Below are 25,674 nucleotides of genomic sequence, written 5' to 3' on the forward strand. Positions count from 1 at the left end.
AAGCAACAGAATATGACAGAGCAAGTGACATACCACTGCAGATGAGGGACAATATAAATTACTGATCCTCAGTCCAGGTCAGCCCTCAACTCTACCAGCAATCCTTTTGCACATCTGTAGATGACTGCTTTTTCCCCTCCCTGTAACACTATGGTAGAGCTTGTTCATTGTCAGCTCAACTAATACCCATTTTTCTTCCTTAGTCACAGCAATCTTAATTTTTTTTTCAAGTGACAATATGCCCAGCGAAAAAAAAAACTGTATTTCAGCCATAGGAAGCCAATGTAGTATAATCTGAAGTTGGGCAGGTAGGTCTTCTAGTAAAGCTCCTTAAAACCAAAACTGAGGGGATCCCTGTGTGGCTCAGCAGTTTAGCGCCTGCCTTTGGCCCAGGACGTGATCCTGGAGTCCCGGGATGGAGTCCCACGTCGGGCTCCCGGCATGGGGCCTGCTTCTCCTTCCTCCTGTGTCTCTGCCTCTCTCTCTCTTTCTGTCTATCATAAATAAGTAAATAAATAAATCTTAAAAAAATAAGATAAAATACCAAAACTGATGACAGAAGAGAAGCTGCTGTGTACCCTTTTGTGCTCTTTTTTCACCCTTTCTCTTCTCAACTCCCTGCTTTCTGCCTGGAACAGCCATCTTGAAACAAGTGCAATTTGAAGACGGAAACCATTGCTAAGGATGGGGGAATGGAAAGAGGAGATTGGGTCGTTGAGACAGCAAGGAGGTTCCAGACCAGCCGGTGATGAATGGCATGCCTCCAGACCTCTCTATGTGAAAGAAAAACTTTTTTTTTTTTTAAATTAAAACTTATCTAGTTTCAGGCACCACTATTTCTGCTCAAACAGAATTTCTACCTGGTAACACAGTCATCCAAATTTTCAACGCTCCCTGCAAGTCTTATCTCCATTGAAAAAAATCAAGGTCAAAAAAAAAAAGAAAAAGAAAAAAGAAAAAAATCAAGGTCATCAGATGCTAAAGCACTGAAATCCCTGCCTTCAGGACTTCATGTCCCTCCTATGTGAGTTAACTTTCTTCTGTTCAAGGCAAAGCATTGCAACCAGGCTTAGCTAACCTCACAGTTTCCTCAGAACATCCTCCTAATATCCCTTCTCTCTCCTCTATAGGTAACATCTATCCATCTCCCCATTCTGGCCATAAAGATACTGAAATCTCTATCTTTAAAAAGCCAAAACATTTTTAAAAACTCACAATCCTCCTTCCAACCCCACGATTCCCGTTAACCACCCTCCTTTCTCCCACGTGCAAAGAACAGCAGAGTCGGGCAGCCCAGGTGCCGCAGCGGTTTAGCGCCGCCTGCAGCCGGAGGCGTGATCCTGGAGACCCTGGATCCAGTCCCACCTCGGGCTCCCTGCATGGAGCCTGCTTCTCCCTCTGCCTGTGTTTTTGCCTCTCTCCCTCTCTCTCTCTCTCTGAATGAATAAGAAAGAAAAAAACAAAAAACAAAACAAACAACAACAAAAAAAAACAGCGGAGTCCGTGTGTGCCAGCTTCCCGCTCAAACTGCCCACCTGCCGGCCCACGGGCGGCCTCCCAGGCCCTCCGTCCCTCACTCTACCCGCCAAGCCTCTGCACCCCTGCTTTTTCTGTCCGCAGCGGGAAGCAGGCTGCACCCCCCCACCCCCCCGCCCCCGTGCATCGCCTTCCCTCAGGCCTGCGCCGTCCAGGCCGCCTTCTCCCTCTCCTCCTAGGTCAGCTCCTCTCCCTAAGGGTCAGGGCGTTAGGCCCAAGGAGGGAAGGACGGCAGGAGCTCCGAGGAGGGGACAGCAGCTATCCTCACCGCACACCCTCCAATGGAAGGGACGGCCTGGGCGAGCGAGGGGTCCTCTGCAAGCGCCAGCACCCGCGCGTCCCCGTCCCCGCGCTGCAGCCAGCCCCGGGCAGAAAAGGGCCCCGAGCCGCCTCCGGTGCCCGCGGGCGGGGCGGCCTGGGTGCCGGCCGGCCCAGAGCGCATGCGCGGGCCATCTGCGGGAGGGCGGCGCCTGCGCAGTAGGCGGCACGTGCCCGCCAGACTATGTCAGGGCGGGAGCCGGGCCGCCGGGCGCCAGCCTGTCCGCGTGGCGGAGCCTGCTCGGGGGCAGGTGGGCGTGCGGGGACGCGCGTGTGGGGAGCGCGGAACAGGCCGGCCGCGGGTCGGGAGACGCCGGGCTCGCGGCGCGGGCTCCCCGGCCTGGGAGGGCGCGGGGTCGGCCCCGGGCGAGGCCGGGCAGGACACGCCCTGGAGAGGAGCTCCCGGGGCTGCCCGGACCGTCGCGTGCGGCCTGCGCGCTCCTGCCGTGGCCTCCGGGCCTCAGCCGCCCTCCTGCGCGGCGGCGGCTGCTCCTGCTCGGGGAGCCGAGACTTGCTGCTGCTGGAGGGGCCCCGCCCGCGGGCGGCTCGGCCCAGGGCCTGGGGCGCTGCAGCCCGTGTCCCCGAGGCCCGGCGAGCGGCGGAGACGGTGGGGACCCCGCCCCCAGGCTTGGGGTTCTGGGCGGGAACCGACGACGCCTCGGTCGCGGCGGGAGGCGGGAGGCGGGACACGGCGCTGGCCTCGCCTGAACGCCAACACCTGTTTTGCAGCCCGGGACATGAACTCCTCTTCGGAAAACAGCGCTCACGGTGAGGGCGGTACCGCCAGGCCGTTTTTCTACGTGCACGCGGTGGGCCCTCCGCCGTACCCGAGCCCCTGGTACCAGAATCTCCCCGGTAATCCGTGCTGTGTTCCGGGGGCAGGTAAGAGATCTGAGGAGGTCGGCGGGGTGCGGTGCTCCCCGAAAGCAGCGCCTGAGGTTTTCTGACCCCTCAGGCCGCGACTTCTCTTTCCTCACCCTCCTGCGCGAGAGAGTATGACCGCATACGGGGGCAGGGTTTGAAGTTCACCTTAACAGATAAAATTTGAATTCTACCTGTATGCCAGTTCTTTTGCCAAATACTGGAAGTAGATTCTCTCCTTTGACCTCAACAAACCCATTATTGCTGTCTGTTTCACAAATGAGGCAACGGAGGCTGAGTCCAGGACTCGCCCAGTTACACAGGAGTCAAACCGAAATGTTAGGGAACCACTCTGGTAGAGGCACCTATAATCTATATAGATTATCCCTTCTCATGTCTGCAGTAGCAAAGATAATGTTAAATCTAATTCTTCGGCGTGCCCTGCTATAGATCCAGCGTGTTGTGTACGTTAGGCAGCTGTTTTCCAAGGATTTGAAAACTAGGTGTGATAAGCACTGCTTTTGAGTTCATCAGTTACTGATCCCACCTGAATAGAATCTTCAGCCCAAGGAGCCCCTCAAGGCGGCCATTTTAGAATCGCAGTCCGAGCAGTAAGGATTTTTGCCAGCAAACGACCTATGCTCAGCTCCTCACGGTCTCCAGCAGGACTGCCTACCTGACATATTTTGGACTTGTCCCTTCACATGAGCTAGTTCCTAAATTTTCATATATAAACATTCCATTAGCTTTGTTTCTCTGGTGACCCCTAACTAATACAGGTGTTGTAACGTGGTTTTGGAATGGTTCGGATGAAGGAATTGTATGAGGAAAACTCTTGAGGTCAGAGGGTGGGAAATTCCTGAGAGAAAGAGATGAATATTGTATCTTAAAATTTACTTGAATTAAAAGGCTGAGATTCTATACTCACGGACTTTTTTTCTTTTAATGGAATTCACCTTTAAGGTTTAAAATCTTGGTCCTGCGGCAGCCCGGGTGGTTCAGCGGTTTGGCACCGCCTTCAGCCCAGGGCCTGATCCTGGAGACCTGGGATCGAGTCCCACGTCAGGCTCCCTGCCTGGAGCCTGCTTCTCCCTCTGCCTGTGTCTCTGTCTCTTTCTCTGTGTCTCTCATGAATAAATAAATAAAATAAAATATTGGTCCTGAGAGTTGAGGTTTAGGAGAATTAAAGTGGTGAGTACTGGGAATAGGAATCAGATCTGTATGCTTGTTTGCTTCCTTAATTGCAACCTAACTCAGAGATTTTACTGAAAAAAAGTTTATAGGATTTTACTGTCTTGTGCAACCTAGAATTCCAAGAAAGAAGCCATTTAGGGGCGCCTAAGTAGCTTGCTCAGTTAGGTGTCTGCCTTTGGCTAGATCATGATCCCAGGGACTTGGGATCAGGCCTCAGCCCTTGGAGTCCAGCTTGCTGCTCAGTGGGGAGTCTGCTTCTTCCACTCCCCCCACCCCACTTATATTCCTTCTCTTTCTCAAATAAATAAACCTTTAAAAAAAAAAAAAAAGCCACTTCAGGCTGGCTAAATAGGGAATCAAAAGACATAATCCATATTAGAATCTATATCCCTTTATTTCTTTTTTTCCCGCCTTAGGTTTTGACTTTCCCTGTATTGACGTCATTTTCAGCCATTTCAAAGTGGCAAAAGATGGTTACAGCATTTCTGGGCCTGTAATGAATGATTTTATGGCTAGGGATCCCAGAGAAGAGCCTTCTCTTCCAGTAGTTTTTTTTCTTTCTTTTTTAAGATTTTTTTTTTTTTTTTTTTTTTTTGAGAGAGTGAAAGCGAGAAAGAACACAAGCAGAGGGAGGGAGAGAGAGGAAGAATCAGACTCCCTGCTGAGCAGGGAGGCCCATGCAGGGCTCTGATCCCAGGACCCTGGGATTAACCGATTGAGCCACCCAGGTACCCCTTCCAGTATTTTCAACAAGAGTTCCAAAGCTAACTCCTGGTGGTGTGGCTTTGTTACACGTTATCCTTGTTCTACTTACCAAGCCAGGAAAGACGGACTAGTCTCCTTAACCAGTCTAAGTTATACTGCCCCATGTTGAAGGTGGTATGAAGGACAGAGAAGGTCTCTCCTTTTTCACAGGAGCTTGAAGGACCTATTGCCAAGAGAAGAATGGATGCCAGTACAAAAAGATGTTGACTGAAGATAATTTACATCATTTTTGGATAGAGTTAAGTAGGAAACTAGAAGAATGTATTAGAACTTGTTAAATAGCTTGGTGAAATTATGTATTAAACAGCGTATCTGTCATATCCAAGGTTGTAAAGATGGGGGAATATAACATGAGTCCAGTTGAGCAAGAAGACTCAGCATCCTGGCTGTCTTAACCCTACAGGGCAGATTATTGTGGTTTATTTTGTACCTAGTCATTTTGACTTGGAATTATTCAGGAGAGGCAAAACTATTCTATGAATAATGACATCTCTTTAGTTGAAACTGGTTTAAATTACTTTTTTATTGAAAAAGTAACCAAATGCATTGGCTAAAAATTAAAACAGTATACAAAGAATGAAGTCTTTCCCTCTTATCCCTTTTCTCAGTCTACCAGAAAATATGGCTAGTGATTTGGGTATCTTTATGGATATATATTCTATGCATATTCAAGGATTTTTACTTGTATTTAGTAGGCTTTATTTTTTAGAGCAACTTTAGGTTCACAACAAAAGGGAGCAGAAGGCAGAAAGATTTCCCATATGCCTCCAGCATGCCTCTCCCATTATCAACATCCTTCACCAGAGTGGTATATTTGTTACAATCAGTGAACCCGCAGTGGTACATTTCACCCAAAGTTTATATTAGGTTGTGCTCTTAGAGCTGTATGTTCTGTGGTTTTGGATAAATATATCATGAAAGATACCTACCCACCTTTATAATATTGTATTGAATAATTTCACTGCCCTAGAAGTCCTTTACTGATTCATGCCTCCATTCTCTCTAACCCTTGGCAACCATCTATCTTTTACTGGTTCTGTAACTTTGCCTGTTCCAGAAAGTTGTATTATTGGAATCCTATAGTATGCTTTTTTTCAGATTTGCTTCTTCTACATAGTAATACGCATTTTGAGTTTCCTTATATCTTTTTGTTTCTCGATATTTTTTTGTTTTTTTACTGCTAAATAATATTCCATTGTCTGAATAATGTTTATATATCCACTCATCTACTAAAGGATATCTTGGTTTCTCCCAAGTTCTGGACGAATATGTTTAGTTTTGTTAAGAAAGTGCCAAACTAAAAAAAAAAGAAACTGCCAAACTTTCTTCCTTTCACACTATATCATTTTGCATTTGTACCATCTTGCATTTCCACTAGTAATCAGAGTTCCTATTGCTGCACATCCTCGCCAGCATTGAGTGTTGTTAGTGTTCAGGATTTCAGCCATTCTATTGCTCCTATAGTATCTCATTACTTTTATTTCCATTTTCCTGATGACATGATGTGAAGCATGTTTTCATGTTTACTTGGTAAGATTTGTCTTTGTATTTTCTTTGAGATAAATGTTAAGGTCTGTAGTCTCTTTTCTTTTTAATTTTTATTTATTTATGATAGTCACACACAGAGAGAGAGAGAGAGAGAGAGAGAGGCAGAGACACAGGCAGAGGGAGAAGCAGGCTCCATGCAGGGAGCCCGACGTGGGACTCAATCCCGGGTCTCCAGGATCGTGCCCTGGGCCAAAGGCAGGCGCCAAACCGCTGCGCCACCCAGGGATCCCTGTAGTCTCTTTTTAAATCAGGTTATTTTCTTAATGTTTTAAGTGGTTTTTTTTTTTTATATTTTGGGTAACAGTCCTTTATCAGGTATGTATTTATAAATATTTTCTCCCAATATGTGACTTTTTATTCACTTGACAGTATTAGTATCTTTTGTGAGTTTTACATTTTAATGAAGTTTAGCTTATCAGTTCATTCTTGCATGGATCACGTATGCCACTGGTTTTGTGTCTAAGTAATCACCAAACCCAAGCGCATCTAAGTTTTCTCTTGTGTTACCCTTTAGGTCTTAGAGTTTCTGTATTTTACTTAGAGGTGTGTGGTCCATTTTGAGTTAAGTTTTGTGAAGGGTGTTTGTTGTAAAGTTTGTGTCTAGGATCACTTTTTGTACGTGTGTCTAGTTGTTCCAAAACAATTTGTTGAAAAGACAACAATCTTTGCGCCATTGTATCATCCTTGCTCCTTTGTCAAACATTGGTTGATTATATTTATATGGGTCTGTGTGTGAGCTCCCTATTCTACATTGATCTATTTGTAATTTCTTTAAGTTTTTTTTTTTTTTTTTTTTTTTTTTAGATTTTATTTATTCATGAGAGACACACAGAGAGAGACAGAGAGAGAAGCAGACTTCATGCAGCCCTGGACTGAAGGCAGCGCTGAACCACTGAGCCACCCAGGCTGCCCTTATTTGTAATTTCTTACGTGTTTGGTAGACTTCACCAGTGAACCTTTCTGGGCCTGGTGCTTTCTGTTCTGGAAGGTTATCAGTTAATTGATTCACTTCCTTTAATACAAAAAGATCTATAAAGATGTCCATTTCTACTTCTGTGAGTCTAGTTTATCTTCCAAGGAATGAATTGGTCCATTTTTTGTAGGTTTTGAAAGCTGTGATAAGAGTTCATAGTATTCTTTCCATCTTTTTACTGTCCACAAGATTTGTAGTGATGTACCCTCTTTTATTTCTAATGTTAGTCATTTGTGTCTTCCTTTTTTTACTCAATAAGCTGGCTGGAGGCTTATAAATGTTACTGATCTTTTCAGTGAACCAGCTTTTGTTTTGTTTTCTATCGATTTTCTTTTGTCGATTTCACTAAGTATGCTTTAAATTTTCTTATGCTTGGATTTAATTTGCACTTCATTTTTTAGTTTCCTAAGTTACAGGCTAGATGATGGATTTTCAGATCTTTTTAGTTTTGTGAATTTTTCTCTAAGCACCACTTCCATGCCATCCAACACATTTTGAGAGGTTCTATTTCATTTAGTTCAAAATATTTTTAAATTTCTTCTGAGATTTCTGTATTGACTGTTACTTTAGTAGTGTATTTAATCCAAAAGTATTTGGGGATTTTACAGCTATATTCTGTTGTAGGCTAAGAGTAGATGCTGTATGATTAATATACATTTTAATTTCTAAAGGTGTTTCCTGGCTCATCGTACAGATATCTTGGCACATGCTCCATGTGGGTATATGTGTATTCTGTTTGATGAAGTAGTCTGTGGATGTTAGTTACTTCCATTTGGTTAAGGGTGCTGTTCAGTTCAATCATCCTTATTCATTTTTTTACCCACTGCATCTGTCCTGTTCTGATAGAGGAGTGTTAAGGTCTCCCAACAGTAATAGTGGGTCATTCCATTTCTCCTTGCAATTCTATCACTTTTTGCCTCACATAGTTTCACCCTTTGTTAAGGGCATACACTTTAGGGATTGTTACGTTTCAGTGAAGAATTGAGGTTTCATGCAATGCCACTCTTTGATCCCTTTCCTTGCTCTGAAGTCTGCTCTGTCTGAAAAAAATAGTTCACTTTCTTTTGATTCGCTTTAGCACAGTACATCTTTCTCCATGCATTTACTTTTCATCCCTGTCTTTATATTTAAAGCCAAGTTTTTGCAGACAACACAGGTTTTGCCTTTTAGGATATTTTGTAATATTTTCTTGATTACCAGGCATTCTGTACTGGATAAAAGGAACTGTTCTAAATAGGCCTTTAGTGATGTGTTAAGTTGTGGAGGTAGGACAGAGATCATAGTCCTCTGGCTATTGAAGGACTATGATGTTAGGTGTCTTTTAGTGAGATTGTGTCTTTGGACTTGCACAGTACTTTACCTTCCTCCTCCCGTGGTAGAGAAGGGTGGTTAGGATGGGTTTGAGATTAAGTGTTTGCCTACCCCTTATCAATTAGGCTCTGGTTAACTAGCTTGTACTAAGGTCCAGTATTTGTAAGAATAGAGCTCTTCTTGTGTATATCACAATGGTTTCTATTCCCCACTCTTCCTGTGAGAGTTTTTTCCTAGATTTACTCTAAGAAATTGGTTGAGCTAGTATAGATAAAACTCAAACCAAAGTAAGGGGGAGGGTTCCCTATAAATGGGTCCTTTAAGTTTAACTCTTAGATTTGTTCACCATGAGCCTGCAGTTCGTCAGTGACAGTTCAGGTTTCTGTACCCTACTACTAGTTCCTATGGAATTTTTATGTTAGATTTATATTCCTGTAAATTTGGCTTGTCTGCTTCACATATCTCTCCAACATGGGGGGTAGCACTTCACCTGTAACCTACTGCTGTGAAAGATCTGAGAAGAGTTCTTGATTTTTCAGTTGGGCTCTTTACTTTGTTCAGAGTAAGTGACTTCCAAACTTCTTAGGTAAAAAAAAAAAACAAACAAAAAACAAAAACAAACTTCTTAGGTATCCAAAATCAGAAGCTCTACCTGCTTTTAATATTAATTAGACATGCAGTACACATAGCTGTATAATTGAAATAGAAGGCCAAATTCATGCTTTATAAATACACTGATTTTGAATCAATATTAAATTCTCCTTGCCTTAGTACCCTGCTTTGTATAACAAGATGAATTAATTTTCTTTTGCCGTTGGCCAATATTTCCTCATTTCCCCCACCACCCAGCCTCTGGTAAATACTAGTTTACTGTTTCTGAGTTCATTTTTTCTAGATTTTACATAGAAGTGAGATGATGTAGCATTTATGTTTCTCTGTTCAACTTATTTCTCTTAGGAAAATACTCTCAAGGTCCACCTATTGTCACAAATGGCAAGATTTCCACTTAGAAAAGGTTTGGGTAGCAGTGGAAGAAGTAATGAAGGAAGATGTCCCAGAAAAGTGAAGAGGAGTTGGCCTGTGGGGGAACCCACAAACAGCTACAGCCTTAGAGGCTTAGTGGGAGAGTGATGATACAGTGACAAACCAGATAATGAGGGCCTTTTGGTATCCTAAGGAGTGGGATCATTGTTCCTTATTTCCTGATTGGCAGTGACAAGCCCTTCAAATACTGTCTCTCGAGTGAGGGGTCACAGTTGGGTCAAAAAGACAAATCTGGGAGTGCCTGGCTGGCTTAGTTGGTAGAGCATCCAACTCCTGATCCTCAGGGTCATGAGTTTGAGCCCCACATTGGGTGTAGAGATTACTTTCCAAAAAAAATGAAAAGAAAGAAATGAAAGAAAGAAGAGGAGGGAAGGAGGGAGGAAGGAAGAAAGAAAATAAATGAATTCTGGAACTAGTATGGTTTATAGACTTCTAAATATCAGAAAGATGGGTCAAGGAAGTTTCTAGTAGTAGTTACTGAGGTAAAACATGGCAGATGACTTAAAGTCCTATGCATGTTAGCAGAGGGAGAAAGGTATTACAAAGAGTAGCCATAGATTTTGCTGATTAGTGAGGGACAAAATAACTCAAACACTTATGTTTTTGCAGTGGGTAGTTGAATAGGGTCCTGTGGTGGATGCTAGTGGAAGGGAATCTGCTATTAAGGTATTTTGGTCTATTGTATGATATAGTACAACTTTTGTGGTGGGAAGTTATCAGACTCATGAATTTCTTTCTGTTGGCTTCTAACCTCTTTAGACAGTGTTGAACTCCAAGCTGAGACTTATCTGTTCCCTTTCTATAAAGAAAAAAGAACATATACTTTTATGTATAAATACATTAGGCCAGGTCCGAGAGACATTTTGATGTAGTCTTAAAAAGAGTGAAACTGAGTTCATAGGATCAGCCATCAGTAAATTGTCTGATGAACACTGATCTGAATATAATTACTGTTTTCATATACTAAGTAGAAGTTTTAACTTCATTTGCCTTTTAAAGTCCAATCCTTTTCCCCACATGAATTTGTGTGAAAGAAATGTGTCTGGCATTATTGGCATCATTGAACTATTTACCCCTAAAGAGAGGAAAATGGGGAAAGCGGGATGTGTGTATGTGAATGAACAGTGCTGAATGAACAGGTTTACAAAGGCTTGTACGTACAAAGAACTTTTGTTCTTCTTTGCTCTATAAGAGCTGACATAATTATTCTTTCCTCAGCCACAACAATCCTGAATTACGCTTACTAGGTGCTTGGTCTCTTTGAAAAAGAGATACTACTAAGTAGTAGTGATTCATAATATGCTGAATATCTGATGGCCTGGTAACCAACTAATCAGTTCAGTTGCCTGCTTTAATGGTGAAGGAAGGTTCTGGAGGCCCCACCATTCTGGTCATTGCCCTTTCCCTTGTCGAATCCTGAGGATCTCCAGGGAGAAAGTAGAGGCCGTTAGCTACCAACTGGCATAGAAGAAACTGCATATGTTAACAAGTGGTGTGGCCACATGGCTGCATACTGGCTGAATGTTGTGACTGGCTGCAGGACACAGAGTGGCTAACTGCTGTGTTCTTCTCCTCCTAGGTTTCAGAAACGGAAGTCTGTATTTTCCATATTCGGTGGTACTCAGTGAGTATCCTGGCTTCCTCATCCCTCAGTCCCCGTTGCCCACTGCATTTTACCGAAGACCTATGTTTTGTAACACAGCACAGTTCCGGCAGTGTAGTGGCTATGGACAGAAAACAAATACGAAAGAGACTCAGACTGAACCTCATCAGGCTGAAAATATGACTCAGAAACAAGACACCCACTCAGAAGGTGATAGGGTGACCAGTATCCTGACTTCTAATATTGACACAAAAGCCGGCAAACCTGAAGCAACAGGTAGGGTTTTGTCTTCTGTTGTCCAGAAGGAGCCACATCCTGAGAGCCCTTCTCCTAACATCGTGTACAGGATATCACCTCAAGGACACTATGTACCTGAGAAGGCAAAAACGAGGCCAGAACAGAGCAAAGGATGCCCTGTAACACAGTTCTGGAAGACTTTGAAGGAAACTATCCGTTTATATAACCTAACTTATGGTAAGACCATGCCAGAGAACCTGGTGCAGCATAGTGGGATTTCACAGAGTCCTTGTGAAAGTAGAAGTGTGCTCTATAACCGTCATGAGGGTGCAGACAGCATCACAGGTAAAGATGATGAAAGCACTATCTGGTCGAAACAGTGTCATGATGTAAAACATGATGAGGTGGTAAAGTCAGGCTCCATCAGGGACATGAACTTGGGAAAAGAAAAAGGCTGTGCAGCTGTTTCCCAATTCCTGTCCTCTCCAGGTGAAGCAAAAGACAGAGATGAAATCCAGGATACACTAAACTCCAGTCTGTGCCAGTCTTCTAGAGATGGCAATCAGCTCCAGCAGGAAAGGCCGTTCTGCTCCAGCAATAAGGCCATTGAGGACCTGAGCCTACAGTCCAAATCCCAGAGTCCCATTAGCTTTGGGGAGAACATGCCAGACAATGGCAGTGGGGGCCATGGCCTCCTTGTGAAAGTGGATGAAGGTGAAGTGGTAGAGATGCACAGCTGCCCTCAGAGTTATGTCCCTCCCCCTACCTCTCTGGCCCAGTTCAGCCAAGTCAGTGAAGGCATTCAATGTGATATGAGCCAGTGGCAGGATGCAGAACACGAACAATCTCCTGAGTCATCACCAGAAAGCAGAAAGACCTCAGAGGAAGGGGCAGTCAGGTGTGGGGAATTGGATGAGGTGGTGGTGAGGGACGGCTTCCCCAAGTATGTTCCTAACCCCGCCTGGTTGGCCCAGATGAACAAGGGAGTAGATGCGGGGATTCAGTGTGATGGCAGCTGGTGGCAGGATGCAGAGCTGGAGAAATCCCCTGACCAAATGCCTTCCAAAGATGAGGAGTCCTCACCAGCCTGCAAAACTGAGGGCTCACAGGGAAAGACCATCAGGACTGGGGAACTGAACACAGATGAAGAAATGACCAGGAAGGATGAGACTGAGGAGGAGGAGCATGAGAACTTCAAGAAGTGTGCAGATATTCAAAAGTCTGTGACTGGCAGGAAGCAGACCTCCCTGAGCAACTTCTCAAGTGGGAACACAGGCTATTTAGTGAGGGAAAATGCTGCCTCGAACACTGTACTTCTTGAGGATTCAGAAGACTGTGACTTCGAAGAGGAAGTTGAAGGTGAAATGGAGGAGCTAGACTGCCTCTTTGCAGAAGTTAGTCCACTGGGCCCTGTGGCCTCTTCAAAAGGACAGATTTATCACAAGGCCGGCAGGATCATCCGGATGCCACCTGAGTGCTGTCTCCCTTCCCAACTTCTTATGTGGCCCACCAGAAATAAGAACAGGTTAAAGCATGGAGAATATGAGAGCATCCCTGTAGTGTGCAAAGTGACAGGACAGGATGGCCGGTTCCGAGGGGAATGTACGACGGCCATGCAGGAGGGGTTGGAGTCCAAGAGAGCCTCTCATAAGTCCTGGGAACGTAAGTGACTAATGGGCTCATCCTATTTGGTGTCTCTGCTGGTTCCATACTGGGTCCTGGATGCAAAGGCAGCCATAGATCAATAGTGTTTCTCCATTTTGAAAGTATGTTTTTTGTTTTTTTTTTTAAGATCTTATTTTATTTATTGATGAGAGAGGCAGAGAGGCAGAGACACAGGCAGAGGGAGGAGGAGGCTCCCCAAGGAGAGCCTGATGTGGGACTTGATCCAAGGACTCTGGGATCATGCCCTGAGCAAAGGCAGGCACACAACCACTGAGCCACCCAGGTGCTACTGAAAGACTGTTCTTAAACAACTGTAGGTGCCCATGTTTGTAGGATTGGCAGAGATCCCAAGTTTGAAGTCCTGCATTCTAGGAATTGTAATTTGAAACAAAGAGCTATAGGAGATGATGCAGACCTGGGTGGTGGGAAAGGACAGGAGGCAGAGAGAGAAAAGAGTGATGGACATAGATCTAGGTAGAGTTGATAAGAACGGGCAGTCCCATGTAGAGGTGGTGAATTTTGATAAAAATTTGGGAGCTGTTCTTTGGAGTGAGAATGGAGACAATAGCATGAGCTCAAATGGACAGCCAGGCCAGGTCAAGTATGTTCCAGGGATTGAGCCTGAGAACAGCCAGCCAGGGGGAGAACTGTGAGGAGTTGGGAAAGTGGTGCTAAAATAGATATTTTGGGGCACCTGAGTGGCTCAGTGGCTGAGCGTCTGCCTTTGACTCAGGGCGTGATCCTGGGGTCGTGGGATTAAGTCCTGCATCACGCTCTCTGCAGGGACTCTGCTTCTCCCTCTCCCTGTGTCTCTGCCTCTCATGAATAAATACAATCTTTAAAAATCTTAAATAAAATCTTTATTTATTTTTTTTTTAATTTTTATTTATTCATGATAGGCACACAGTGAGAGAGAGAGGCAGAGACACAGGCAGAGGGAGAAGCAGGCTCCATGCACCGGGAGCCCGACGTGGGATTCGATCCCGGATCTCCAGGATCGCGCCCTGGGCCAAAGGCAGGCGCCAAACCGCTGCGCCACCCAGGGATCCCTTAAATAAAATCTTTAAAAAAAATAGTAGATATTTTCCTTTTTAGATTTTGTCCTGTAGGCAATATGGGGGTGCCAAAAGTAAACTGAACAGAGAAAAGACAGGAAGAAATGTGCTCAATGCATCTTCACCTGGTGGGACTGTATAGAAGTTTGAAGTGTAGCTGTATGGCTGAAACTTCTATATAAAGTCAGTTTAGGGGGAGCCCTGGTGGCTCAGCGGTTTAGTGCCACCTTCAGCCCAGGGTGTGATCCTGGAGACCCAGGATCGAGTCCCATGTCGGGCTCCCTGCATGGAGCCTGCTTCTCCCTTTGCCTGTGTCTCTGCCTCTCTTTCCCTGCCTGTCTCTCATGAATAAATAAATAAATCTTAAAAAAAAAAAAAAACTAAAGTCAGTTTAGTTGAACATTAGATATAAAGTGATGAGGATCCTAACTCTGATAGGAGTTAAAATATCTACATTCTCAGAGAATCCATCAATGAAATTGATTCTTTAAGAAAAAAAATAAATAAATAAAAACGGGTTTGAACATGAGTACCAGGAGAAAATGGTAATAACATTCTTGGAAAAGTAAACTTGGGAAGGGGAGTTGTTTTGCTTTACTGTGTGGTTGTTGGTGGGAGGACTGGACTAGCAAGTCATGCAGACCTGGTTGAAGCTTGAGTTTGGACTACCCTATGATTAGGGAAGGGGCTCAAGGAGTGGGAAGGACCAAGAGTGGAGCCTGGGGGATGATTATATCTGGGGTGCAAAAATAAAGGGAAGCAAGTGATGAATGGGCTGCATAAGGGGCCCCCTGAGGAGACTGAAGTTCCAATCTTAGCTCCCAAACCAAAACACTGTCCATCTTACCTTTAGTCTTCTCAAAGTCTCATTTGCTCTGCTGTCATTTCCCATCAGTGTGTAGGAATCAGTTTTCCCCATCCTATCACAGCCCTGTGAAGAAGATAACTTTAATTTACTCTTGGTTATACAGTTAAGATGGTAATTTTCAGGCCAAATTCTCTAGATTGCATCTCTTGTTTTTCAAATCATGTGATGATTTTCCTGCCAAGGACTGTAGAATGATAAAGAATAGTATCTTGGGGATCCCTGGGTGGCGCAGCGGTTTAGCGCCTGCCTTTGGCCCAGGGCGCGATCCTGGAGACCCGGGATCGAATCCCACATCGGGCTCCCAGTGCATGGAGCCTGCTTCTCCCTCTGCCTATGCCTCTGCCTCTCTCTCTCTCTCTCTGTGTAACTATATAAATAAATAAAAATTAAAAACAAACAAACAAACAAAAAAAGAATAGTATCTTAAACAATAGATTTCTCATGAAGGATGTATTTTGTATTTGTTATTTCCTTTGGTTTTTTAAGCAACTTGGGTTATTTACCGTATGAATCACTTCTTCCCTCAGGTAACTGTCAGAGGTGGAAAACCAAGGTACCTTACAAAGTTTCAAACAGATTCGAGGCAGATGCTGTAAAGTTTAGGAAATAGCAGGTACAGAGGTTGGTATCTGTGTCCAATTTGGATTTCTCATGATTGGCTTTTAGGGATTTGTTTGGGGTTTCCTACTCAGTGAATAGTCTGCCCTCCAAAACTAGCATTGCTTGTGGGCAGTAAAAAATGGCAGCAGTCTGATTGGGTAATAGACCTGTTTTTTTGTTTGTTTGTTTTTGTTTTTTTTTTTTAGACCTGTTTCTATAGATCCTCGCTTACTAGTAAATTGGAGCCAAAGCCTTTCAGTTCTGTGGAGTGTTTTTTTTTTTTTTTTTTTAATTTATGATAGGCACACAGTGAGAGAGAGAGAGAGAGAGAGAGGCAGAGACACAGCCAGAGGGAGAAGCAGGCTCCATGCACCGGGAGCCCGACATGGGATTCGATCCTGGGTCTCCAGGATCACGCCCTGGGCCAAAGGCAGGCGCTAAACCGCTGCGCCACCCAGGGATCCCTGTGGAGTGTTTTTTATGGTGGTTTTCCACATTTAATTCCCAGTGCTGTTGATGGTGGTCTGTTGTGGGTTATATGGGATTATGTAAGTTATCTGAGTGGATTATCCAAGTGTCCAAGTGTAGAACTGGGAGAGCTAGGTACTGGAAGTTCAGGGTCTCCCTTAAGGAGCTAGTAGCATGACAGGTTTCTCTTCACACTGAGTCTTGGTGTTGAGTATCCTTGCCACACCTTCAGCCCCTAGGCCTGGAGTGTCAGGGCACAAGTGGTGACTGGCCCTTTCCATGTCATCCTGCCTTGCAGTGGTCATGAAGGAAAGCCTGATAATCACTCCCAGGCAAAATGTTAAGATCTTTAACTTTATCCTAAAAATGAAAACTAAAGATATTAGTAATGATTCTCTGCATAAGATATCTTGAGTTTGTTATATATCTAATTTAAGGAATTCTTTTATTCTTATTTCATAGGAAACAGATTACTGCGTTCCAGTTATATAGAAGAACTAAATAAGTGATGCATCATCATGATGGTTTAGATTTGAATTAAGAAAGCGATCATACCAACAAAAAGAAAACGTGACATTATAAAGCCTTTGGAATTAAATAAAACAGCAAATAAATTGAATTGCATATGTGTGGGATTCTCAAGCATTTTCTTCCCCTCTCATAATGGCCACATCACTGATAACACCATCAGTGAAGTTGGGTCATTCATGAATACTTCTGCCGTGTATATTGCTGTCTTGTAATCTCCAGGGACCTTTAAATATGGGGAAAAGGATGGTGGAGTTGAGGACAGAATAAATAGATGAAGGATTTGCCATAAACAGCAACTACCCTGAAGATAGAGACTGACCTTATTTTCTTTATAGTATTTTCACTGATCAGTATATCCATTGGTGGGTTGTAGTATGTTATTGACTTCCAGCATACACTCAGAAACAAGGGGAACTTTAGGCAAATAAGAGTTCCTTATACCCAGAGCCTACCACCTATATGGTCAATTTGTGGAACCAATCTTTTCCCAAATAAGTGGCACAGGTTAAGTCTGTGACTAGTGCTAAAATGTTTCTATGTGGATGAAGGCTGTCCTAAGGGTATTTGTAAGATAGGGCAGATTGTAGAAAGGCTAGCGTTGCCTCCTAGAAGGACACTCTGGGCGATTCTACGAATATTGTGATGCATATGAATGGATCAACTCTGACCCTCTGAGTTGCCCAGTGATGAGTTAATTCTATTTGTTTACTATATTTTTATGTTTTTAAACTATTTCTAACATCTACGGTAACAAAATTAATTAACAAAATTAACTCTCATGATGGGTTAAGGAGATGGTACAAAGCAGTAACACTGCATGAGATGCAAAAAGGCAAGCAAAAGATAATACGGTTTCTAAAGCTGGTCTTACAAGGTTTGTGACTTACCTCCCACCTAACCCCTACCTAAAATATTACGTAGATACTCTAAGAAAATATCTGTGACGCCCATCCCCATCCATGGCTAGAGTATGGGACTTTTCTGTGGTTTAGTAACACCTGCATTTTCACTTTCATAGTTTGTGATATGCCCACATGGGAGAGTTACATGAAAGAGTTTTCACCCTTGATATCCTGTATTCCTTACTGCTATAGTACCTCCATGGAATAGTTAGACATCATAGCACTCAAATATTTGTAAATGAATGGCTTATTGTGAATTTATATGAACAGTTTTAGCCTTGTGAGTGTTCCCACCATCATTCCAAGTCCAGAACATAACTGAAATGGGGAGGCTGAGTTAGGAATGCACTGGCTGGAGTAACTGAATAATAAGGAAGATTTGGATCCATATAATCCAACTTCTTATCTGGGAGCCAGGAAGGCATTCCATTACTCTGACTCCCCCCCCCAACAATCTGATTCATTTACCTATAAATCCCCACGAGAAGTTAAAAGTGTGGTTTTCATTAATGTGTTAGTATGAGTTGAATCTCATCACTTTTTTGACACCTGTGAAATAGTTTCAAGTGTTGGTGAACTAAGGCACTTAAATGGACCATAACTTGGGCTCTCTGGCTACTGGGAAGACGTTGGACCCAAGAAGGTGGGGAAGATTGTAATACTGGTATATGGAAGAGCAAGCATAAAAAGAGGAGGATGGTCCAATCAACACTTTGCCTGCTTTGTAACCCCTCCCAAAGTCTTATCTTTACTCTAGAGGTTAGATGAGAAGTCAAGAGTAAGTCTGGTAAACGAAGTCCAAAATGAAGGGTACATCCTGACAACACCTTCCCTTTCATTTTCCCAAGTGGTTATTGGACCCCATGACACACTGAGTTCCTTAGGGTTAAACTCTGACATGAAGATTTGTGTGCAGGAAATTTAGTGGGGAGTGCTATGGGGAACAAACTCTCTGAAGTGGCAAAGAAAGCATGATTATGCATAGAGAAGAAATATGGATGTGATGCAGTAACAACAAAGACCTTGCCCAATCGCACTGGGAGCTCCTGAGCTGCAATGATGCTGCAGAACTATCTCAACAAGAGTAAGAAGCCATACTTACACCCCTGCACTGACCAGTCACTGATGCAGGATGCCCCTAGAAAGGAGGCATGACCTTGGGTACTGTGACTCTCTTCAAGAAAGATCCCTGGAAAGGGGAAGTCAGTTGCAACTTGTCAGTTGTTAACCATCCCAGCAGGTGGGAAAGTAAACACTTTAGTCCTAAAGTCAGGGTGGGAATTAAGAGGCAGATACTAGTGGCACAACACAGAATCCATTACAATTTCCATATCAGGTTTCAACTGGAGAATGTAACTGTATTTCTAATAAATTTGCATTGAACACCACTATGTGTGACACATTGTGTTAGAAGCTGAGACTAGGGCAGCCCGGGTGGCTCAGTGGTTTAGTGCCGCCTTCAGCCCAGGGTGTGATCCTGGAGACCCAGGATCAAGTCCCTGTGTCGGGCTCCCTGCATGGAGCCTGTTTCTCCCTCTGCCTGTGTCTCTGCCTCTCTCTCTCTCTCTCTCATGAATAAATAAGATCTTAAAAAAAAAAAAAAAAGGAAGCTGAGACTAGAACATGCAACATGCAACAAGAAAGATGGTGGTCTTTGCCCTAAAGAAGTTTCTAGACATGTGGGGCAATCACTAATTTCCACAAATGTACTGACTTAAAACAATATCCACCAACTTCTGATTTCTGGACTGGCACGTAAGGAGGTAAGTCTTCACTCTGTCCTAAGAAGTAAAAGTAAAAGCAGAACTAAAAATGATCAAATCTTCCTAAATTTGTCAAAGAACTGAGGTCACAGCAAAACCCCTAACCTGAAAATTGCAGACAGGCGGACTTGGAAAATCATAACAACCACAGCAGAAACCTCTGTGGGAGGTAGGATGTGCCACGTAGGATATCTACTGTAACAAGTGTACCATTCTGGTATTGAAATAAGAGAGGGGGGTTGTGGGTATGTGGGGACAAAATACATGGTAAATCTCTGTAGTTTCTGCTTAATTATATTGTGAATGTAAAACAGCTGTAAAAAAAAAAACAATTTTTAAAAAGTGAAAAGATAGAAACAATGCCCATTTATTATCTCATAGGTCTGTAGGTCAAAAACCTGAGTAGACCATAGACCACCCTTAAGGTCAGACTCTGACATGAAGATCTGTGTGCAGGAAATTGAGTGGAGAGTGCTATAGGGAATAAAATCTCAGAAGGGGCAAAGAAAGCATGATTATGTATAGAGAAGAAGTACGGATGTGATGCAGAAATAATAACAAAGGCCTTCACCAATTGCACTGGGAGCTCCTGAGCTGCAATGATCCTGTAGAATAATAACTGGCATAAAAGATCACACCTTAAAAAAAATAAAAAATAAAAAGATCACACCTTAAAAAAAATTTTTTAAAAATAAAATAAAAATAAAAAAAATTTTTAAAAATTTTAAAAAATTAAAAAAAAATTTTTTTAATTAAAAAAAGAAAAAAGGGATCCCTGGGTGGCGCAGCGGTTTGGCGCCTGCCTTTGGCCCAGGGCGTGATCCTGGAGACCCGGGATCGAATCCCACGTCGGGCTCCCGGTGCATGGAGCCTGCTTCTCCCTCTGCCTGTGTCTCTGCCTCTCTCTCTCTCTCTCTCTCTGTGACTATCATAAATCAATAAAAAAAAAATTTAAAAAAAGATCACACCTTACATCCCTGCAGTCTTTGAATAGGTTAGTTATGTATTATAATCTAATCAGGGTAGAAAATCCATTATAGTAACAAGTTCTACAGATTTGGGCAAAAAATCTTGGAGGCTATTTTATAATTGTGCCTACTACCACCATAATGACAGGTAGATAGATACCTTGGTAAAAGGAGGTCTGGTGACTTCTCTTCCTTTTCTTTTTTTTTTTTTTTCTTCCTTTTCTATATAGGACTGGAGAGTACTGGGTCTGAAAGGAGAGATTTTAGGATGAAGAACTTTGTTCAGCTTTATAGGGTCAGTGGTCTGGGAATTGGAGCAGAGGAAGAAGAGGTTAGTTTGAGGTTCTTGTGGGTAAACTGGAGAAAAGGACTACAGGTCAAGGGATGTCAGACCAAACAAAGGACCATGGAAACTAGGCCAGAAACCTGAAGCGAGAATAGAGACAGGAATTAACTTGCAAAGAGGGATGCAGTGGATGGCAAGATCCCGATTACAACAGGAAGAGGAAGGAGGCTTCAGGAAGAGGTTTAACACTTAGAGCAGTGGTTCTGCAAGTCTGGCCCCCAGACCAACAGTATCAGTATCATTTGGACACTTGTCACAATTGCAAATTCTCCAGTCCACTCCAGACCTAAAATTCTAGGAGTTAAGACCCAGGAGTCTGTTTTAACAACCACTCCAGGTGATTTTGCTGCCCCATAAGTTAAGAATTATCGATATTATTCTCCCCTATTGTAACTGAACGTTTATCATGAATGGGTTTCCTGCATGAGAAAAAATTCCTGGAGGGTGAATTCCTGCTGCATGCTGAGCTAGGATGCCAAGGGTAAGTGTAAGACATGGCTGAATTAACTGGCCTTAGAGTTTTCAGAAATAACAAATCCTGGCCATTCCAATCTGGGCCAATTGTGTTACTCAGGTAAACTTTGTAAATAAGGCCAAGACTAGGGCCACTTACTGAAGAGAGCTGGAGGAGTCAACCTGGCCTGCATCACTCATTCCTTAAAGACAGGGGAATCTGGGGTGCCTGGGTGGCTCAGTCAGTTAGGTGTCTGCCTTCAGCTCAGGTCATAATCCTGGGGTCCTGGGATCTGAGCCCCACATCTGGCTCCCTGCTCAGCAGGGAGTCTGCTTCCTCCCTCTCCCTCTGCCCCTCCCCCCATGCAAGCATGCTTGGTGTCTATCAAATAAATAAATAAAATATTTTTTTAAAAATTAAAATACTAAAAAAAGAGGGGGGAGTCCTCAGGGAAAGTGGCAAAAAGTAAGAATAATGTGTTCCTGGGAACCTGAATGATGTAAGTAGCAACAGACGCTGGTGAAGGAGGACCACTTGCTTATGAGCAAGATCTGGCTCCACTTTGGCTCAAGGGAGGAACAGACACCCTCCCCTAGCTGTGGGCACCACCCCAAGCTGCTGAGCTGCCTCAGCTGTGGCACAAAGAGAGAAGTTCTCAGGTGGGCTATACTTAGCCAAGAGGATGAGATGAACTTGGGGATGGGGGTAGTTGGCCCAACACAGTAACCTCTATATCCTTAAAAGTATTCTGAATCTACTATTCTGAAAATAGTCTTGGGAAAATAGCAGTAAGTGATGGGAATAGTCATGGGAAAATAGCAGTAAGATCTAAGCAAGTCAAACACATGATTTTTAAATGTTATTACAGTGTATTTCACTCCTCAAAAAAACCCCCACAAAAAACAAAAAACTCAAGCAATCATGCCAGGGGTTTAAGAATATGGGTCTTTGAGTATAGGAAGGCCCAACATGCTTTATATTGTTTGGTTAAAAAATGAAAAACAATGGTGCATATATTTATACTATACTAAAAAGAGAGAAAAAAATTTTTGATACATAAGTATTTCCAGATGACTTTACAAGAAATTGGTAACATTAGCCCTTGGGGAAGGGAAACTGAGTGGCTGGGGGAGACAGGAGGAAGGTTTTCCCTGATTAAACCTTGTGTACCTTTTAAATTTGGACCATGTAAGTATATTGTGATTCAAAAATAAATAAATGAATATTTTTTAAATAAATAAAATAATGAACTTTTTTTATGGAATAGATTTTTCTTTCTTTTATTTATTTTTTTTTAATTTTTATTTATTTATGATAGGCACACAGTGAGAGAGAGAGGCAGAGACACAGGCAGAGGGAGAAGCAGGCTCCATGCACCAGGAGCATGAGTGGGATTCGATCCCGGGTCTCCAGGATCGCGCCCTGGGCCAAAGGCAGGCGCCAAACTGCTGCGCCACCCAGGGATCCCAAAATAATGAACTTTTATTATCCTGACAACAGAGAAAAGTCAAGCCTGAAGTCTCTGGGAACCAAGTAGTGCCCTGGTGGGGGGTGGGAGAGGCTGGGGCAGCACCTGGAGCTTCCTCAGAGCTCATCCCCAGTCCAGCTGCCCCGGCACAGGCCCCTCCAAGGAATCACAAACCTCGGGGCTCAGCGGGAGGAGGGCACTGAACAAAGCTTTCCTGCCTGAGATCAGCTGCTGTCCAGAGCCAGCGCCTGGGAAGGTACAACTCACCCTCCTGGGGTCACATCTTTGCTGGAAGGCAGGTGAGGATTCACACGGGTGACGTCGAATCCCCTGCTCTCTGGCGGCTCCCTCCTCGTCCTCCCCGCCTCCACCGTGGCCTCTGGTCTTTGGCCACAGTGTCTGATCTGTGGGGAGACAATGCTCAACCAGTCAAGTCCTCATCAATCCGAGTCTGAACTCTCATTCGACTTGGAAGACTTATGCTTTCGTTTCTTCTTCTTCTTCTTGTCTTTCTTCCTTTTCTTATGTTTTTCTTTCTTCTTCTTTTTCTTGTGTTTCTCTTTGCATGCTGAGGAACTGGAGCTGCTCCCATCTTCCTCGGAGGTAGAGTCCTCCAGTAACTGTTTCAACTGCTGTATCCTACACAGAGAAGATTAACCAAAACCATATTTAACTCTGAAAAGAAACACAGATAAAAATGATATAAGAGGGCAGCCCTGGTGGCTCAGCGGTTTAGCGCCGCCTGCAGCCCAGGGTGTGATCCTGGAGACCCCGGATCGAGTCCCACGTCGGGCTCCCTGCATGAAGCCTGCTTCTCCCTCTGCCTGTGTCTCTGCCTCTCTCTCTCCTCTCTGTGCATTCTCATGAATAAATAAATAAAATCTTAAAAGAAAAATGTTTAAAATAAAAAAAAAGATATAAGAGCAGCAGCGAGAGTTAAAAAAAAAAAAACATCACGAATAACCACCTTACTGAAGACAGTATTCACTTTTATTTGTGCATGTCTTCCCCATTCTTGTTCACACCCATGCCTCTCTGACGTGACGGTAACCAGTGTACAAGTCACTCTGTAGTCTCTTCATCATCCTGAATTCTTCTGCATGTTTCTCCAGTCCTTAGTACAGAACTTCAGATACGTTCCTACCTTCCTTCATCACACCCCACCCTCCCACCCACAGCTGCTCAAGGTCACACTAGGTAATCTATCTCCTTAACACTTAGAATTCCATGTAACCAGTTTGAGAAGAACCAACCCTCCTCTTCATTCACCTTATCTTTATTCTTGTCTAAAGCAAATTTTTAACAATAGCTCAGACACTGAAACTAAGTCAGCATCCATCAGTGGTGTGAGCAGGAGCAGCCAAGCCCACTGCTTTAAGCTAACCCAAGTAGAACAAGGCTGGCCTGCCCATTCCCCACCCACTGGCCTTTCTGTGATTACTCCTGCCTTCCAAATATTTCACAGCTAAAGTACCATAGTTACCAAACCACTCATCTAATACTAGAAGGGGTGTTTCCAACTTTATATAATTTCAGACCTTAAGAGGGTATTGGTATCATTAGAACCATCTCACCTTACATCCTTTTCGTGTCTTTTGTTCTCTCGGATGATGTCAAACATGGGATCTTCATGTGCCTTGAGGATGACAAAAGGTTACAGTTCTGTTAGGCTCCATGGACTATCAGCTAAATAAAAATTCATATTTCACTGAAAGCAGTTTGGTGTAATTTTATATTTAACATATTCTAAAATAAAATAAATAAAATAAATAAAATAAAATAAAATAAAATAAAATAAATAAAATAAAATAAATAAAATAAAATAAAATAAAATAAAATAAAATAAAATAAAGGAATGAATGAATGAATGAATGAAGTTCTAATCCTTCCTAGGGGTTACTTTCGCTGCAAACCCACTGAAGCTGTAACAAAGGATTTTCTGATTAGAAAAACATAGATTACAATTTAAATACCCTTTATAAGAACATATGCCATGGCAGAAACATGAAATACTTTTCAAGGTAGAAATATCGAGGTAGTTTTCTTTGTTCTGTTTGGAGAGATGACCAAGAGATAGTATTAAGAAGAACAAGTGGTCAGGGTGCCTGGGTGCTCAGTTGGTTAAGCGTCTGCCTTCTGCTCAGGTCATGATCCCAGGGTTCTGGGATTGAGCCCCTTATCCTCAGCACGGAGTCTGCTTCTCACTCTCCCTCTGCTGCTCCCCTTGTGCTTTCTCTTTCTCTGTCAAATATATAAATAAAATCCTTTTTTTTAAAGTGCATATATAATTTATATACACACTTCTAGCTTCTAATTTAAAGACATCTGGTCTTTAAAGACTGGGAAACTAAAACTCTAATTTTAGTTATAAAACATGATTTTTTATATAAGTTAAAACAAATGACTGAATAAATAACAATCTGCTTTAGAAAAAGAATCATTATTCCCAAGGTAAAAGCAAATAACACTTTAATAAAAAGTTGGGTTTTGTTAACTAATCTGTCACATAAATGTAATTTTCTTAAAGATTTTATTTATTTATTCACAAGAGACACAGAGAGAGAGAGAGGCAGAGACACAGGCAGAGGGAGAAGTAGGCCCCAGGCAGGGAGCCCAATGTAGGACTCGATCCCGGGACTCCAGGATCATGCCCTAGGCTTAAGGCAGGCGCTCAACTGCTGAGCCACCCAGGGATCCCAATAAATGTAATTTAATAAAAGATGTAGTCAACACCAGATACTCTGACCAAAAAACTTCTGGGAATATATTTTATGCAAACTTCCAGTTCACTGACTACAGCCTGTTTCATTAATATTCACTATTTCTAAAAAATGTAAATTGACAAGGTGGAGTTCTACTTACTACTCTGAACTGCTCTAACTTTTGGTTGCCTTTGATAAAAAAAGGACATTCTTTGTCGCCTGTTCGGTGACCATACCGTTTACAACGCCAACCTAAAAACAAAGAAAAAAGGAAATATTTCTGTAAGATAATTTCATTTAATGAAGAATCAGTAGATCACATTAAAAGTTTTCCTTAATTATACTCTAATTCCAGAAGCTAACACAATGAGTGAATGAACCACGTAAGATCCTAGAAAATAAAGGGAAACTAACTGCTTCCTCAAACAACTTTTATTAGTGTAGCTTTAGAAATATTATCTCATCAGATAGGTATTCAGTAATCCAATGTAAAA

General features: G+C 43.0%; 5 protein-coding genes across 23 annotated transcripts in view; 2 read left to right on the forward strand and 3 right to left on the reverse strand.

Moving 5' to 3' along the window:
- Window positions 1-25,674, reverse strand: part of KBTBD2 (kelch repeat and BTB domain containing 2) — a 217,026-nt gene that overhangs the window by 38,817 nt on the left and 152,535 nt on the right. Inside the window, exons 1-2 of one of the 3 annotated variants that reach the window (XM_035698643.2) lie at window positions 22,746-22,798; window positions 14,958-15,041 (exon numbers count right to left, since the gene is read on the reverse strand). The gene's annotated coding sequence lies outside the window, so the exon portion shown is untranslated. Of the gene's footprint in view, window positions 1-4,723; window positions 4,838-14,957; window positions 15,042-22,745; window positions 22,799-25,674 lie in introns of those variants that run through there. The other 2 variants (XM_025464569.3, XM_049093785.1) reach the window with 2 other exon arrangements.
- The window catches only part of LOC112670699 (uncharacterized), a 200,313-nt gene that overhangs the window by 19,428 nt on the left and 155,211 nt on the right, over window positions 1-25,674 (forward strand). Inside the window, exon 1 of one of the 3 annotated variants that reach the window (XM_049093789.1) lies at window positions 2,017-2,105. The exons of the other annotated variants lie outside the window; for them this stretch is intronic. The gene's annotated coding sequence lies outside the window, so the exon portion shown is untranslated. Of the gene's footprint in view, window positions 1-2,016; window positions 2,106-25,674 lie in introns of those variants that run through there. 3 annotated transcript variants of the gene reach the window in all.
- LOC112670840 (uncharacterized) lies at window positions 1,977-16,665 on the forward strand. Its single transcript, XM_049093437.1, has 6 exons — window positions 1,977-2,105; window positions 2,146-2,461; window positions 2,584-2,736; window positions 11,130-13,052; window positions 15,506-15,599; window positions 16,509-16,665. The coding sequence occupies exons 1-5, from the start codon at window positions 1,977-1,979 to the stop codon at window positions 15,586-15,588; spliced, it is 2,604 nt and encodes an 867-aa protein (XP_048949394.1). The 3' UTR covers window positions 15,589-15,599; window positions 16,509-16,665.
- LOC112670700 (retinitis pigmentosa 9 protein) overlaps window positions 4,285-25,674 on the reverse strand; it is a 204,606-nt gene continuing 183,216 nt past the window's right edge. The window contains exons 7-9 of one of the 10 annotated variants that reach the window (XR_007402087.1): window positions 14,958-15,041; window positions 4,724-4,837; window positions 4,285-4,400 (exon numbers count right to left, since the gene is read on the reverse strand). The gene's annotated coding sequence lies outside the window, so the exon portion shown is untranslated. Of the gene's footprint in view, window positions 4,838-6,988; window positions 13,109-14,957; window positions 15,042-20,370; window positions 20,459-25,674 lie in introns of those variants that run through there. The other 9 variants (XR_007402094.1, XR_007402095.1, XR_007402085.1 and 6 more) reach the window with 9 other exon arrangements.
- LOC112670688 (retinitis pigmentosa 9 protein-like) overlaps window positions 4,285-25,674 on the reverse strand; it is a 32,385-nt gene continuing 10,995 nt past the window's right edge. Inside the window, exons 4-9 of one of the 6 annotated variants that reach the window (XR_007402097.1) lie at window positions 25,341-25,432; window positions 24,053-24,114; window positions 22,746-23,117; window positions 20,371-20,458; window positions 14,958-15,041; window positions 4,285-4,837 (exon numbers count right to left, since the gene is read on the reverse strand). Coding sequence is in view for 1 of the 6 variants with exons in the window: in XM_049093794.1 (XP_048949751.1) it covers window positions 22,919-23,117; window positions 24,053-24,114; window positions 25,341-25,432 (353 nt within the window). In the remaining 5 variants the exon portion in view is untranslated. Of the gene's footprint in view, window positions 4,838-6,988; window positions 13,109-14,957; window positions 15,042-20,370; window positions 20,459-22,261; window positions 23,118-24,052; window positions 24,115-25,340; window positions 25,433-25,674 lie in introns of those variants that run through there. The other 5 variants (XR_007402100.1, XR_007402096.1, XR_007402098.1 and 2 more) reach the window with 5 other exon arrangements.

This window comes from Canis lupus, chromosome 14 (assembly GCF_003254725.2).
Source record: "Canis lupus dingo isolate Sandy chromosome 14, ASM325472v2, whole genome shotgun sequence".
Classification (NCBI taxonomy): domain Eukaryota; kingdom Metazoa; phylum Chordata; class Mammalia; order Carnivora; family Canidae; genus Canis; species Canis lupus.